General features: G+C 34.2%; 1 protein-coding gene across 1 annotated transcript in view; it reads right to left on the reverse strand.

The window, feature by feature from the left end:
• Positions 1-18421, reverse strand: part of LOC149807001 (protein YIPF1-like) — a 31841-nt gene that overhangs the window by 12054 nt on the left and 1366 nt on the right. Inside the window, exons 2-6 of the mRNA XM_089960546.1 lie at positions 16568-16729; positions 13640-13808; positions 12309-12422; positions 5263-5417; positions 1113-1295 (exon numbers count right to left, since the gene is read on the reverse strand). Coding sequence (XP_089816672.1) covers positions 1113-1295; positions 5263-5417; positions 12309-12422; positions 13640-13808; positions 16568-16729 — 783 coding nt within the window. The remainder of the gene's footprint in view (positions 1-1112; positions 1296-5262; positions 5418-12308; positions 12423-13639; positions 13809-16567; positions 16730-18421) is intronic.

The raw sequence follows: 18421 nt of genomic DNA on the forward strand, positions 1-18421 counted from the left end.
TGAGTGTCTACCTAAGATGTGGGAGGTGGCAGGTTTGAACCCCAGCCAAATCATATCAAAGACTTATAAAAATGGTACTAACAGCTGCCTCACTAGGTACCCAGCATTAAGCTGTTAGTGTTAGGGCTGGTACGCCTGGTGTGAGGATAATGTGACTGGGTGGGATATCATGACAGATGCCTGTGACACAATGCCCCAGTGCTAGACATCACTATGAACTGCAACACTGCAAACATTGTAGTGAAATGACTGATATTCTTTTTAAAGCTACATTAAAATTCCAAATCCCAGATGCATCCCATCATAAAGTTATACATTTCTAGGTATAACAAACAGTATGTATACATGGTGCAAAACGCATATGTGGTCTTGAGCTTACAAGCCAAACTTAACCAAAGCCAGTAAAATAATATTATTTATTATCCATCATGTTGTCTGCTTTCTTTTCAAACAGAAAACGGGGCCCCGAGTGGCCGAGTGGTCTAACGTGCTCTCCGTTAAGGATCACTGCCATCTCACCTGTCTGCGTCAGTTCGAGTCTCAGATTCAGCCAATGTGGGTATGTGAGAAAGCTTGCCAGTAGCTTCTCATGGGTTGGTGGTTCTTTCCGGGGTTTTCTCGGGTTCTTCCTCCACCATTAAATCTGGCCGCCATATATAGCCTATCGTGTGTTGAAAAATGGCGTTAAACCCTACAACAACAACAACAACAAACAGAAAACAAGACAATATGAACAGCAAAGACTTCTTTGGCACTGAAAAAAGTGAAAAGTGAATCATACAAGAAGAAACTGTACCACCTCTTTTAAGCACTTTAGTACAGGCCTGTCCAACCCCTTCATACATGCTGTCCAGTCCTTCACATAGTGTGTTATGCAGCCATGTAGGCAGTCCTTTTGAAAATATGCATTTTAATTAATATGCATAATTAGTGATATGGATCTATTCTTGCTAATGTGTCCCTTAAGAATTTTATCTGTTTTGGCCCCCAGCCCAAAAAAGTTGGATGCCCCCGCTTTAGTATTTAGCATTTGTTGATGTAATATCAGATAAACTTTGGAAATGAAAAACAATAGAAATATGTAAAAATATCTATGTAAAATCAGAAATTACCACAAATCCTGCAGCAAGAAGGGCATGGAATATAAAGATAAGGCCTACGACTGCTATGGCCACCTTCCTGTTGTCTTCACTAACAGCTGGCCAGAAGGTCTGTACAAGGACTAGCCCAGACAGCACTGCTGCCACCACCACCAGTATCCATCGCAACCACATCACATTTATCACCCAAAGTATCTGTAAACATTTAAAGAGCTGTTATATATGTGTACGTGTGTGTGTGTCTGTTTGCGTGCATGCATGCGTGCATGTATGCCATATATTGGTGCATTTTTTAACTAAATTTCCTAATTATTATGAGGGTGTGTGCATTCTACTGAAGACCAAACAACAAAAATATTTTTTTTTCCAGGTTGATCTGATGAATGGATCAAGGGAGTAAAGCTGCCTACAGGTCACATTCATTCCCTGTGAAATATGAAATCTGTGTCATTGTAACTAAACTGTTTACGAGATTAAAAAAAAATCTTACCGTCCTCAATAGTCTTGTTCTTTGATTGCTTATGTTAATTAATTCATTTCACATAACTGTGTAGCTTTTGTTTTATGACAAATGGAGATAAATGTACATACATGTTTATGTTCAAGACAAGTAAGGCACCATAACCAAAAATGCTCAATAACTAATAAAATTTTTCATCATTTATTAATAATTATTTCTTATTCATGATTGAACTGAAATATAATATTCTGAATTCAAGCAGTGTTAATATTCACATCAGAGGAACATTATGGGGATATGTTTTCAAGACAGCAATTTGTCTGTTACAGTAACACTGTCACATATTGTGAATCAAAATAATAAGTTAATACATGAAATTGGAAAATACTTTTTTTCTCTGGAAAATGAACCCAATTCCAAGTTTTATTTCTGATCTTCAATCACCATATTTTATATTTCTTTATGACTATATAGTGATCAATGTTTAATTGACTTGGCATGGTGTTTTTAAAGGTGATCAATGCTGACTAACACTTTGATATGCCAAACACGATTACAACTTTCTTTGTAAATTCTACCTTGGACACTTCGATATATTTCAGGAATCAAGAAGGTCCAATAAATACTGGACCTGAACTTTCTGACAACATCCTGAATCTGAGCAAATATAGTCCAAACATTAACATGGGCCATGTGAGAAAAATCATACCAAATATTAACATGGGCCATGTGAGAAAAATTGTACCAAAACGTTAACATGGGCCATGTGGGGAAAATCGTACCAAACATTAACATGGGCCATGTGAGAAAAATCATACCAAATGTTAACATGGGCCATGTGAGCAAAATCGTAGAGTGCAATAGACAAGCTGACCTAAACTGCTTAAGCTGGAGCACATGGTAACAGAGCCACAGGGAGAGAGGTCTTTTGGTAGGAGCAGAGAACAATGACCGACGAGGATATACCATGATGTTTAAAGCTTAACGATGATAAAGATGAATTTGAATGATCTAATGCAAACGAGTGAATTAGATCAACAAGATGAACCTTATAACAGCCCTTTTTAAGAGCCATTTAACAACCCTTATTAAGAAACAAACATAAATTGGAAAGATATGCATCCAATATTGCAACAGGTTTTCATTCTTTGCTTTATCTTAGAACCATAAGATTGAATATTCTATATGCCAGGATGATTTTTGTCCAGTTTGGTCAAATTCAGTGATTTATATGAAGAAGTCACTTCATGGTGCAACTAATAGCAGTTAAATAAACCTGGAAGCACTTTATACCAGGATTATTTGCAAAGAACTTGTTATGTATATTTGATTTAATTTATATTTTATTTCATTTAATTGTTTGTTTGTAAGTCTGAAATTTGTTTATTTTTAATTTCATTACATGTCAATGTAATGTAATTTTGTTTACTAGGAATTTTCTATTTTCCAGAAAATTCAGTTTGATCTGAATCTTCTCATAAATACCTAATAATAGAAACACTGTTTCTTTTTCTGACTTACTTCCCGACCTTGATTCAGAAATCACTGATACAAGTAAACAACTTTTTATTTTTATTTTATTCTCAAGTAAAATGATTGGTTTTTATCAAAGCCATACTGGGAGTACGTAATTTTACATTGTAAACAGCCCTATTTTGCAATTCTGGGTTTTCCAAATTTTTGCGCAGTAGTTAGATTTATTAGTGATGTTTAGAGAGATATTTCTCAGTTGGGCTTTTGTCTTTGCACTGGAAAGTGTCTGTTGCAGCAGTTTGGAGTTATACTTTTTATTCAAATTATTTGGATTCTAAAAGATTAATTCTTTTTCCTGGAAACATTTGAGTGTTCATACAGAATTCTTGGACAAAGACATTTATTTAAATTTTTTTCATAAATTCAAACACCGGAATATTAGTGACTATGAATAAAAAAAATAACTGTAGACAATACGATACCATAAAGGCTATTGTATACACCACTGCCTTCCATTTTGGATTTTTGTCAGAACTTGAACTTGAATTCATTGAGAACATTTCATAACTAGGACTGCTAAAATTTAATTCATGGAATATTCTTGGATTATTTTTGGATCTGATTCCTAAAACCTTAGGTTTTTCACCCCCATTTTTACAGTGTGTTTCCAGGGAAATAAATTATTTGCTAAATTTTTCAAAGGTTGTTGTTTTCACTCTTTTGTTACTGTTTATTAGAGCCTAGACATGTAACAATCTTTCTATTTTTAGCAATGAAGGCTATATATGAAAATTCCACATTTTTGTACAAATCAGGTTTATCATGCTTGTATGCTTTCTATCAAGTTTTGTTCAAATTTTATTCAGTGGTCTGGGAGATGCATTTACTGAAAGATTGTTTTATATTTAGTAATGGTGGCTATATCAGATGATGAATCAGGATCATTTGTATAAGAACAATGTTTTTGATCAATTTGGTCAAGTTCTATTCAACAGTTCTGAAAAAGTCATTTAAAAGTTTTTCAATTTTTAGTAACACTGGCCAAATTTATGACAAGACTGGCATCATTTGAACAAATCTGAAGGACTTCATGCCAGTATGCTTTATGACCAATAGGATCCAAATAGTGGTTTTGTAGAAAACAACATTTACATTTATTCTTTTTTTTAAAATGGTAGCCATATCTGATGGAAGATTAGCGTCAGTTGTACAACTTGAAAGTCTTGCATGTAAGGATGCTCTTAGTCAAATTCTGTAAAGCAGGTTTTGAAGAAAAAAAATCATTTAAATGGTGTTCTATTTTTAGAAACTGTGGCTTTTCTACTTTTAGTAATGGTGGTCATAAATAAAGGTGGATCTGCATCCTTTGTATAAACTAAAACAGACTTCCCACCAGAATGCTTTCTGTCAAACTAAAACATACTTCCCACCAGAATGCTTTCTGTCAAAACTGTTATCAATTTCTGCTCGGCAGGTTATGAGAACAAGTCATGTAAAGTTTTGTACTTTTAGTAATGGTGGCCATTACTAATGGTCAATTGGCATCATTTGTACAAGCTCAAAATGTCAGGGTGCTCTGTGCCAGATTTGATCAAAACTGGTCTGGTGGTTTCTGCAAAGTTTAAAATAGCACTTGTTGAGGGAAACACAATGAATGAATAATGGATGCTAGGTCATACCACAAACTCATCTGGCCTTATGGACAGGTGAACTAAAAACTATATCTTAAGGACCCAAAACGCCTAGGCAAAACATATCAAGACCATTGTAAATGAATTGTCATGTATATTTATTATCTGATGGCTGAATTCAGACCATTTGGTAATGAATTCAACATGCTAATTACTGAACTGCCAAGATTCCATTGCTTAGCTGTATGAGTATCAATTACTGTGAAGACGGGGCCCGAGTGGCCAAGTGGTCTAAAGCGCTCTCCATTACAGATCACTGCCATCTCACCTCTGTCTGCGTCGGTTCGAGTCTCGGATTCGGCTAATGTGGGTATGCGAGAAAGCTTGCCAGTAGGTTCTCATGGGTCGGTGGTTCTTTCCGGGGTTTTCCCGGGTTCTTCCTCCACCATTAATACTGGCTGCCATGTATAGCCTATCGTGTGCTGAAAAATGGTGTTAAACCCTAAAACAACAACAACTGTGAAGACAATGCACACACCAAGATATGACTTGCAATTCTGGTACAGCTTTCAACGTTCTTCCACATATATATACTTACAGAAATAGGAATATAAATTGCCAGAGAGTATCCATAAACACAAAGTATTTCCAAGAAAGTTATGCCAGCTTGGGACTTTCTCCACCATAGAAGTCCGAATATTGCTGCAGGTAACACCCACCAGTAGCCAAAAATTGCAGCTGCTGCATATGTAACTGAAATTAAAAAATTACAACTGCTTATAATTTTGACCAAAATCATTTAATAAAGCAGCAAAGTTGCAAATTTTTAAACATAAAAATTAAGAAATTTATAAAAACTTTGCCAGACAGAAATCTTTGATAAATATATGGCACATCAGTATCTGTCTGGGAAAGTGCTAGTGTGTTTGGAGAAAGAATGAAGACCTAAATAAACAATGCATGCATTCTTCTTGTGCACCAGCAATTTCACTCAGATATCATTTTAAGTTAATTGTCTTTTGGGTTATGATAAAACTGAGAACAGAGGGAATTTTTAACAAATATGCAAGAACTGCATTATTTTGGTTACTTTTTATTTTTTTTACACTTTATTTAGTTTAAATGGTATAATGAAAGACTTCCCACAAACCAATAAAACCAAATTTAAAAAAAAATATGTCAACCAAAAGCTCTTAATTTTCATTATTCTATCTTTTATGCACTTTGGTAACATATTTCAATATTCTCATTTGTCCCAAGTATTATTATCAAATAACAAATATGCAAGAAATCACACAAGTACATCCACACATTGGACACTGTTGGGTCATATAATGTTGGCCATTTTATAGTGGATGGCCAAGTGGCTAGTATACAAAGGTTTCAATTCATACTGGGACTGAAATATGCAGTCAATCTAAACAGATACAAGTTGGAGTGTGCCTGATTTAGGAAATTCCAAAAAAGAATATAAATTATATTTTAAGTTGAGTTTCACTGGAATCTGGACCATCTTCTAAAGTGTAGTTTTGATCAGTTTGATGTCTTCTAAAAGTATTTCTTAACAAGAGTCTGAAAAGAATTTCCAGAAATTGCATTTCATTTTAAGTACTAATTGTTGAAATCATCTCTGATATTCCCAAGTATTATGATTTTCAAATTATAAACTGTGGCAGCCATGTTGGATTTAAGATCACCACCATTTTCATTGTGGACAAATCAGACACCATTAGAAAACATTTGGTGAAACCCATATGTTGATATAACCATTCATTATGGAGAATTTTTGGCAACATTTTTGATTGTGGTATCCATATCTGAAGTCTTATTGGTATCATTTATATTCCAGTCCCACATAATTAGTTTTCTGGTGAAAACCAAATGTTGATGTAACTTTCTATTCAGGCTGAATAGCAGTAACAAGATGTCTGCCATACTGAATAGCAGTAACAAGATGACTGCCATACTGAATAGTCAGAGAGGCAACATTTTCATTTAGTACTAAATAAATGTCAGAAGAAGTCTTCTGGTGAAAACCTGATGCTGGTAATACTTTCCATCTTGGAGTACTGATAAGATTTTCAAGATGGCTGATGTAGTAGCAATACTGGATATCAGAATGGCACCATTTTCATTTCAGACCAACTAAATTTCTTAAAGTCTTTTAGTGAAAACCCCAAGCTGATATGACCATCCATCCAGATGGAATAGTAATAACAAGAAGTCAAGATGGCCACTGTGGTGGCCATATTGGATTTTTTGCAACACCAGGTCATTTAGGTCCAACTTGACATAAAAAGAACTCTTTTTGGTGAAAAATTCCCATGTCGATACAATGTTCTGTTCAGGCTGAGAAGCTATTACAAGATGATCAAGATGACTGCCATTGTAGCCATAATGAACATCAGATTGGCACCATTTTCACCAAGTATAACCATTTCCAAACTAGGCACTATAAGACATCTTTTAGTGAAAACCCTATGCTGATATGGCCGTCCAATCATTTGGAGTAGTGATACAAATATTTTCAAGATGGCTGCTGTGGTGGCCATATTAGATATCAGATGTCCAAGCAGCACCATTTTTCATTTTGGAGGAACTAGACATTGGGATAAACATTTGCATAACATTTCATGGCAATAATCCAAGTAATTTTGGACATAAATAAACTTCAGTTCAAACAACAATAAAAATTGCTAAAAAATATATAAATATGCATGAAAAAAGCAAACTAAATATAATTACTTACTTGTTAAGTTAGCTACTTTCTTGATCATAGTGTTTGATTCCACAAGCTTTTTGAAAGATATCTTATTTAGTATTTTTAAACCTTAAAGGCATTGTTTCTGTTCATCCAATTTATCCTTCCACACAATCTAGTGGGCACAATAAGTGCCATTTTTGATGGATAGTCATGAAACTTGGTAAATATTATGGTCATCGCCTGAAGATATTGACAAATTTGTTCATGCTATTTTTATTGATGCTTTTTCCAACTTGTTGCTAAATTTACTATATGACTACATCTTGTGAATGCAACAGGTCTTAGTTTTCAATGGAGCACCATGAAACTTGGTAAATGGTATGGCAATCATCCTGCAAGTCAATGTATTGGTTTGCCCCTTTTAATTTCAGCTGGATGTAGCTGTATGACAGTTTCTCATGAATGAAACTAGTCTCAAGTTTTTAACTTATCACCATGAAACCTGCAAAATGGTAAGTCATCATCTTTTGATATCAGCAAGTCACTTTTTCTGTAGTACTTTTTAGAATTAATACCAATTTTTACTTGAAACATAATGTGTGACATAATCTTTAAAATACAGCAAGTCTCAGTTTTTAATGGATTGCCATGACCTTCTCTATATGTCAAGGTCATGATCTTAAGATGCATACTGACAAATCACTTTGATGGAGTTATTGCTGCTTCTGTGCTGCAGTGGAATGCAATGAACAACAGAAGGTTTTTTTTTAACAGATTGCTGTCAAACCTGGTACATATTATGGCCATCATCAAAAGGCAGTCATACTGACAAATCTTTGTGATCCCATGATTTTGGTATAAGAGTTATTGAACGTTTTGCAGCTGGGTGCTATATGCAATGGCTATTTTAGTTTTCAGTGGATTGCTGTGAAAGGAAAGCTCTTAGTAAATTGTTTTTCCACAAATACCTGCCCAATCACATTAACATTAGGAAATAACCTCTGCTACCTTTGAAACCAGCACTCCCTGAAAGACGAAAAGCTGTCTTCCATCAATATATCATCAAGACAAAGGGAAGTAACTATTCCAAATTAACTAACCTTCATGCTGCCAGGTGGCCACTCATTTGCCAGATGTTTACCAGTTTGAGACCTGTAACAAGATGCTTGGATTTGTGGGGATGGGAGGGATTAACAGCAGTGTTACTGGTTAAGTGTTTTCAGAGAAATTAATTTACTAACAAATTTCCTTTTTCTGAAAACACATTACCTAAGCATGTAAATAACAGAAGAATAAATAACAGGAAAAGGAAATGCTTGAGCATCCAGTCTCTACCCATATCACCCTTTAGGAGCACAATGACTGCTCCACTGAAGAAATGAACTTTTCCTAATGTAAAGGCAGCAACCCAAGTGCATTTATACTCTTGCAAGAAAGATTTCTGTGAGATCATGCACCTGGATTTTGTTATGTATGCAAAACTTTCCCAGGCAAATGTAGCAAAAGTTGCAAGATCATGCCAGGGGATGGGGCTGTGCTGTCATGAATGGGCGTGGTAGTATTCTGGGCAGCTACCAGTGGCCCAGTGAGGGGTAGTGTCTTGTAAATAGTGGCTGCAGAAAGCAGACATATCACTGATTCCACTGTGTCTCAAATTGTGATATTACATTCAAAGTCAAGGCTTGTATTTCATGACTTTTGGGAACAAGGTGAGCAACATGGGACCTGAATATGTAAAAATTTGACAACATATCCAAAAGATCTTTGTTGCAGCCAACAGTGTCTTCCATGATGTGAAAACATGCCTCACACATAAAATGGTATCCTTGATTGTGACAGGGGCCTCAAACAAAAAATGAACTTAGCCAACTGGTGGGTGGAGGCCAAGAGTGGTGTGATTTTAACATGACACAAATCATTGAAAATGTGCCATTTCCCATCATATACATTCAAAGTGGACATTTGTCCAACTGTTGATAACCTCTCCACAACTTAAGTGCATAATTCCTTGTCCTGCAGGATGTCTCTGACTAAAACTAGGCATGATGGAATTCTAAAGATCTGTTTTGCTTCAGTAACATTGGCGATGCAACAATTCTTTAAGGTATGTTTGTCTATACTGAGCAGATCACCAACTCAAGACCTCTCATGGGACTCAAATTCTGGGGTTGTGTTAGAAAATACATTTTTCATGGATACTTTAATTTCATGGAATAACCTCTGCAAATACCCAAGTAAAGGATACAAAAGAATAAACCTATGTATACAAGAACTGGTGGTTGATTCAATGTTACATAACACAACACCTGCATGAGCACAAATCAAACACCTGTTAACATCAAGCAATTATAGTCAATATCAAAGAGAGTTGACGTAGCCAACAACGCTAAGCTAACTGGTTATTAAAATACGTGTATGATCTCTCTCTTAAAACAATGTCCATAAAACTGTACCATCAATCACCTTCTGATGACCACTGCATTAACACAGTGACTTAAGAGTGGTAAATTAAAACTTAGATCCCTGATCATCAGGACTTATATTTTTGACAATAGTTTCACCTTAATGATGAATTTTTTGAAGTATGTATTTAGTGAAATTTTCATATACTAGTATCATTTATTTTTCTTTCTCTCATTTTCAGTAATACAGTATCTGATTACCTTATAATTTTCAGCATTTCTCTCTATCCTTACTTATGTCAATACATATTGTTAGAACCTAAGGGCTTAAACTACATAACAAGAAAGTGCAACAATCAACAAGTTCTGTAAAATTAAAAATATTAATTGTATCAACTGTATTAATTTATTTCCCTAAAATAAAAGGTAAAAAAATTTAAACAAACTTACAGCATGGTAAGAATTCCTATTTCCTAAAATGTTCTATCAATTCCAACAGATACAATGTAACCTGAATACTTCCTAAAAGGTATTCCCTATGATAACTATAATGTACTTATGTATTAACAGTACAGAAAAAGTCACAGTTTTAAATCCAAATATCTTTAAGTGAATTCATAGTAAATCCTAAATGTTCTTGAATGTTTCATGGTAAATCCAAAAATATAAAAATATCCAAGTCTTGGAATATGTTTACAACATTACAATATACTGTAGTGTGTGTTAAAATAAACGTTCCACACAATGTAATACAAATGAATGGTTGTAAATTAACAAATCTCTTCAACACTCTTTCAAGACTGATATAGACTTTAAGAATGAGTGATTTCATATTCTACATCGCTTATATAGAAAGATATATTAAGCAAACAACACTATATCTAATACATCATTTCTAGAATATGATTCCAGGTTTCCAGAGAATCATCTAAATATTTCAAAATAACACATTTACAGTCAACAAGCTGTTCCAGTTGGAACCAATGAGAAACTATGAGTCTGACCTTTCTAAAGTACAAATGTCATCCACGGATCATGTGATGTTTACTACAGTCCTCCAGATCAGCAATCTTGGAAATTTTATGAATGAAATAGTACACATTTATACATGACTCTGCTTCATCCATGCATATGAAGTATGGAGAATGACCATAATTTCCTAAGGACTGATAAGAAGAGCTTTCTCCTGCACCATCCAACTGCATAGTCCTGTTGCAGGTGTCATCCCCACAACCCAACCCAATGGCATCTGTACAAATCGTGACTTCCAGAAGTGGGACTTTTGAATATATTCTTGCCATTAGCTACCCCCTGTCTTGCCACTGTAGTGGTATGTGTTTGATTTTGATCACAGATCATAACCTGGTCATCTAGATGACCCAAGATAGGCTGCCACTGTGCTAGTAGGGCCACAAGTAAAGGTGGCTTAGGCAGAGCAGGTTTGCTGCCACAATGAGCAGGGGGAGGAGTTGAAGAAACTCCCTCAGTGAAATAAATGTCCTGGTGGAGGATGTTTACAATGCATTAACAATACAGCTGATACACTGACTGTCTGGATGGCAGGACCAGTTGGTTGGCAGTCACTTTCACACATTCCCTTTCTTCACGACCCTTCATCTACTTTCTACTGTATGGGACCAAATGTCCTCTGCCCACAAAGCACAAACAAGCATGGGTGTAATGATGTACATTTTGTGCTGGCAAGGCACATTTTAAAATCATCCTCAGCAGCTTTAGAGCACTCACATTTCTTATGCCTGTAAGTCTTCAAAATGACTAAGAAAAAAAACCCAGGCATGTAACAAATATACAAACTATTCAATTAGAGAACTAACTTTACTGAGACAACCAATAAGAAATGCATAATAAAATGAAGTTGAACAGAATAATACAAATACATCAATGAAAACTACATGTAAGCATGACTAACTAATATCACTTGGATAATTATTATAAATAAATATGAATAAACTGAGCCCAGAATGCATAAATGTTGCAAACACAAGTTATACGAAACTTGTGATTTAATACACCACTGAAAAAATATGTTGGATCACCCAAACTTATTTTGATTTTTGACGTACATTGGCAAATTACTAAGCGTTTTAATGAAATTATCAGTAATCCACAATCACTAAATTTTCCTCGCCTTACATAAATTGTGCAACTGCTGGAATGATCCCATTTTAAGTTCTTATTTTGGCACATTTACATATTTGCATGGTAATGGTGAAATAACTGAATATAGGAATAAGTCAATGGTAAACTAGAATCATACATTTACTGCAGGAGGATTATATGGAACATAACAGGGATCTAGGGAGCCACTGGGATGGGGTTATCTTTGATTAAATTGTAAACCTGATACTCAGAAATTGCACTAGCAAAATATTACCTCTGCTGATTATTCCCAGTCACAAATTATGGTATTTGCACAATTCAAATTGCCCTGGAGTATTTTGAGCCCTGTAACATTAATTTCAACAAGTCTGAACATTCTGCAAAATGAATCTCAGAATTTTTAATGCTGATACTCACCCTTATGAAAGTTGTATTTCCACTTGTAGTCTTTGCCAGCAGTCTGGAGGTAGTTTGCTAGATTCCCTGTGATGGCTGTCGTGAATACCAGCGTACAACAAATCCAAAATGGGCCTGGCAACAGAGATTACACTCTTATATACTGGCCTTAAAAAATTATTATATTGTCTCTAGTCATCATCTATAATATGCAAAGGCTGTATTATTAGTCTGAGCACAAAGAAACATTGCTTAAAAATAGAGCAAATTTAATCAAAAGTACTCACCAGGACACCTCCATGTAAAGACAGCACGTTAATAATTGTTATGTACATCTATACATTTTGTAATTTTTGTTCATGACTGTAAATTGTTGTGACTATCTATAAAAAAGATATTACATATTTAATTTTATACACAGGTACAGATTCTATTTTATGATATTAATAGTGCCTGTATATTGCATGGTAACTATAAATAGATGTTGTCAAGTTTGTTATAATAAACATGTTTTCAAGTTTGGAGTTATTTATGGTTGGCTAGTTAAAGTCAGGTAGTTGAGCATGGTGACTTAGGTGATGTTAATAGGTATTGTGAAATATTAGACTGAGTAGTAAGATCAGTCATGTTGGGTATATTGTGATATTATTTTAACAGACTCTTGCAGGAGTATATAAGGTGAAAACTGAGCAACTGATTTCATTCCTATTTCAAATTCTTATACGTTCATATGTAAATACAGTCTGCATATGTATTTAATTGTGTGTGCATGTTCAACACTCAGCCACCTTGACTCCTGCCAACACTAATCAATTCTTACAACATGCAAGAGAGTGCATGAGAGTTATTCTACATCCCTAAGCTAACATGAAAGGGCTGGGTGCAATTTTTGGAATAACCAGAAAATCCTATATGTACAATATTTGATTTGTAGTAATAAGCGGAAGGGTCTTGTAATGTAAATATTCTATAAAAGTGGTATTGTCATCGAGAAATTATAGTAATTATTCTCCGTCTAAAGGATAAATGTAGGTAAAAAGATCATATTTGTCATAAATATTAATTTTTGCCATCAGAAAGGTCATTCTATCTTATCACTATAGAAAAATTGTAAATCTTCACTGATTTTCATTATGGAACCCTTGACTTGCTTGCTGTGATATGTTTTTAAACAAATCAAAGAATATATTGAAGTATTTGGATTCTCACTGAAATAAAATGTGGGAAAAATGCTACTGATCTGCATTAACTGCAAGTGAATCCTGCTTATTCTCTACAACTATAATGGAAATGCACACACTCAATAAATCAGTCCCTGAAGTCAGAGCACCATCAAGATGACTATCACATACCATACAGATCAGGGTTTGGCCTGATGTACCCCTTCAGATATTTGCTGTTTGGTCTTGGTGTCATGGAACCAGCAATTCTGTACAAGAGTTGATTTGTGTCCACGTCAAAGAACTGTTGGTAGTATTCAAAGGTCCAAAAAGACGGCGACTTTTTACCCTCCTGTAATAACTGCAAAGAAGGTATATGATTATGAAGGATTTGATTAAAGCAATATCAACATCAAACCAAACTTGGCCTAAGATAAGATACACCAAATATCTAGGATACAAGGTACTTCAAAATTGATTGGAACCATAATTTTTTAAAGTGTAAAAACAAAAGTGCTCCAACAAAAATGGAACAAATTAACAAAAGCATATGGTATAATCTCTAACTACTTATAGGCAAATGTTTTTCCACAATATACCAGGATCTCCCTAAGAGAGACTGGTATCAATCTGCAAGTATAAATGACAGTTAAACATTAATTCATTTTTGAATGCACCCCATATATCACCAAATGGAATATAGCATTAGTTTTGCCCCAAAAGCAATATTTATAGATATTCAGCCCATTGTTTTTCTTGATTTTGCACTGATTTATATAAGAAAGTGGATCGAGTTCCTGAGCTAGGGATATTCCTGAATTATTAAACAGAAACACTTTAAGGACAAAGGCAAAAATGATGTTACAGTGTTATGTTGATGAATATTTGGTGTGAAAGTGATTGCTATGCATGTTACAGTGTTATGTTGATGAATATTGGTGTCAAAGTGATTGTTATGCATGTTACAGTATTATGTCGATGAATAGTCAGTGTCAAATTGATAATGGATGTTATAGTTTTATGCTGATGAATATTCATTGTTAAAAGGATTGTTATGCATGTTACGGTGTTGACGTTGGTGAATATTCAGTGTCAAAGTGATTGTTATGTGTGTGACAGTTTTATGCTGGTGAATATTCAGTGTCAATATGATTGTTATGTGTGTGATAGTTTGATGTTGGTGAATATTCAGTGTCAAAGTGACTGTTATGTGTGTGACAGTTTGATGTCAACTTGGTGAATATTCAGTGTCAAAGTGATTGTTATGTGTGTGACAGTTTGGTGTTGGTGAATATTCAGTGTCAAAGTGATTGTCATGTGTGTTACAGTGTTATATTGATGAATATTTAGTGTTAAAGTGAATATTATGTGTGTTACAGTTCTATGTTGATGAATATTCAGTGTCAAAGTGATTGTTATAAGCTATAGATGGAGTGATTCTGGAGATCTAGGATTATTATCTTTTACTTGAAAGCTTCAAAGAGCACACCATAAAATTAATATATTAAATGATTGAAAATGTTGTCAAATACTAACTGATCTTGTTAATTCAACTTTCTTTTATTTAATTCCCACCTGTGTTTTTAACACATGGCCTTTATTGTATCACACAAAGAAAATTATCCAGAATTAATGCAAGAAAAGAATATTTTCTTTTTCTTATGTACCAATTTTGTTTCTGAAAAAAAAAAGCATTTAAGATTAAACTCACCCTTCCATCCCAACCTTGCCCCAGAAGTTCACCTGGACTTGAATCATATTCATAGATCGATTTATCATAAAAATGCCAATTATCTAGAAGAGCGGTTGGTTTCAGATGACCTGATGTTGCAATAACCCCATTGTGGAAATTGATTTAAATATTTTCTGCAACGGCAAGTCAAGTGAGACGAAACTTTGTTTTGACATTGTTGACAAGGTAGTACAGGGGACAAAACTTCAGAGAAAAGCAAATGGTGGCAACTCAGATATCTTCAGCAGAAAGAAATTTCCATTCCTAAAAGCAAAGGCAGTTAAAATTTATTGCTCTAGGTTATAAAATGTTCATTTTAGTGATGCCAAAACAATTACTGAAGAACATGTATCAAGTACTGCATGGCATGATGGCAACTCTTGTATTTCCACGTTAAAATATAAGGCTATAATTTGGACATGTGAAAAAGGGAAATATGTTTCGCCAAATTTTAAATGATATAAACATTTGCATGAGCCTATTACTGCTACTAATAGACAGATTTCACTGCATGTATTACCTGTGCATTCATTTATTATAGTAGACACCATTTTTGTGGTTTTGCAAATAAATAACATTTCTCCTGGTACTTCAATTTATGGATTTGCCAATGTGTATTTGGTAGGCTGGTATATGATGGGTGAAATTTATGGCAGATCTCAAGAAATTTAATAAATGTGATAGTTTACTCCCAAGTTTAAATCCAATTTCTGTGGGGTGTTTCTTTAAAAAAAAATTATTTGATGAATTATTTTGTGAATGATGTAAAAAACACATTTGTATAAGACTGAGTCTTTATCATTAAGACCAGAAGCTGGACACATGGGTTCCAATATCAAATTTCAATCACACCAAGCATATACTGAACCATAAGGGTTGCCAAAATTAAGCAACCACCCATCCTAAACTACAAGTGTCTCAAAGTTAAAAAACTACGTTATTTTATGAACATAAAATTTATCAAGCAAACTCATTTCTGCAAAGGGTACTAACTTCTCACTTCCAAAAAATATGCCTTTATTATGTGCTACTGTACTCTACTTTGCCACTGGTTAAAATATCATACTGTTGATACCACACAGTGAAATATATCCAGTATTAACATAAAAGATGAAAATATTCATTTGTATGCAAGAACACAAGTATATTGTCAAAAACTGTACATCAACCTAGTAGAAAGTTTTATGCATATGTTAAGTCACCAATTTTGGAAAAGAACACGTTACTTGTCAATTTTATTAATGTTCAGCTTCATACAGTGAAGAGTGGATTTTCCTGTCTGTCAGTTTCTAAAATGAATACTCTGTCATGATTTACAGAAACTTAATAAAACACCAGACTTTATTGCAATGTTGTGAGTATATGTGACAAGGTAAGTAAATGTTTACTTGAGATTTATCTCCTTCTGTCTCATCCTCATCATCTTCTGGCTCATATTCAGCACCTTCTGGGAAACTTGTAAATGTGTGTGTCTGCACCTTTGACTTGTCAAATATAGTCTCATCATTATCTGCCTCATAGAATCCAAGGTCAGACTTCTTCTTGGATGACTTCAAGAAAAATAATGATTATTAACCACACATTTTTCCAATTTTCTTCCTCACTTTCACTAGATGAATGGAATCTATTTATATATATTCTACATATTAAGCTCACATGATACAACTTTTATCACAGTAATATAGTACTCGTCATGAAAGGTAAAGATAATGCATGAGATGACCTTCAAATCTGAAAGTTCAAATTTCCAAAACTCTAGCCTTTGTGAAACATACTTAATTCTATATCATCAAAAATGCAGGGTACACCATTATTGGCAGCCGAAACATATCATTCCTTATGCAGACAAGAAATTACAAATGTAGACTTCAACTACTCAGAGTGCTGAGGACTTAACATTTTACTTTAGGTTTACATTGTTTTATTTTTTTAAAGCTGCAGATATATCATTAGTGCTTTACATCTTGACTAAGCACATCTTTGAATAACGATGCTACTGCTGGTGACTGAAGTTTGAAATTTCAAAGTTTTAAAGTAATTATCTGAAGTTCTGACTGAATTATTAGCTCCAATCATGATCAGCAGGGTCTATTCAAAAGCTGAAAATTATGGGGTGAAATTCCATGAGAAACAAGGGGAAAACATTTCTGATTAAAGGAAGGATTAAATGAAGAAGTAAAGGCAGGGTCTGAAAAATATTTTTTTAATATTTTCTGATGCAAATATTTAGAAATAAGCATAAATCTTACAATAGGATGTCATGTTACCATTGTACTAACCTGGGTATGCTACTGTGGCTTGTTGTTGGGTAAGGCACTTTACTCCAATTGTCTCAAAACTAAATAACCTACTTGGGTTACTGTGCCATAAAGCACCTAAAAACATCCTATGTTAAGACTCTGCACTAGACAGTACTTTGTTCTCATTTTTCTGTCAACTTCAATAAATGTTATAATTGCTGGTCTTTAACCAAAACACAAAATACATAAGCACTAGGCAAAAAGCTTGCTCTAAACAAAAAATGTGCATTATAAAGTAAACAACAATCTCATTAGTGAAGAAAGGGTCTACTTTCAACAACCTGTCACAAATTTTTTTTCAAGCACTCATGCAAAGCAAACTATCTAAACACCAAAGCAAGCATTAAAGAATTTTGCTTCTTATTATGCGAGATTTTAATTACCTAAAAATTGTCTGTCATGAAGGTCATGCACCATCCATATTTTCTAATTAAGAATGCATCATTCAGTAATCTCCTTGGAAAATTCTCATAGGTAGTGGGTGTCCTGGATTGATCCCATGTCAATTGTGCATACTCATGTTCATTGATTATGTACTTGTAACATTTTTAAAATTAAACAAATGTAAGCTTCAGCTTCTCCTCCACCTCCACCAATCATGCAAATAATGGATAATGCAACTTATCAATTAATCTACATTTTACTTTCTCTACATAGTTTCATGGAGTCAAGGTGGTTCATTGGTAAGAAAGGGTGTGGTTTTGAATCCTATCATTGGACCAAGCTACTTTACTTCAATTGTTTTGACACTATATAACCCACCTGTTTTCATGTACCATAACACACCAAACAAAGCCGACCCACATGGTTCCAAGCTCTTACAGATACATCTGAGTATGAAATCTCAATGCCAAATTCGATGAATACATTTTTATGCACCATATAATTTAGATTTTTTTCTTTTCATCTAGTTAATGCTTAAAAAAAGACCTCTGGTCCTGA

The sequence above is a fragment of the Sinohyriopsis cumingii genome, chromosome 1 (assembly GCF_028554795.1).
Source record: "Sinohyriopsis cumingii isolate HCF-2022 chromosome 1, ASM2855479v2, whole genome shotgun sequence".
Lineage (NCBI taxonomy): Eukaryota > Metazoa > Mollusca > Bivalvia > Unionida > Unionidae > Sinohyriopsis > Sinohyriopsis cumingii.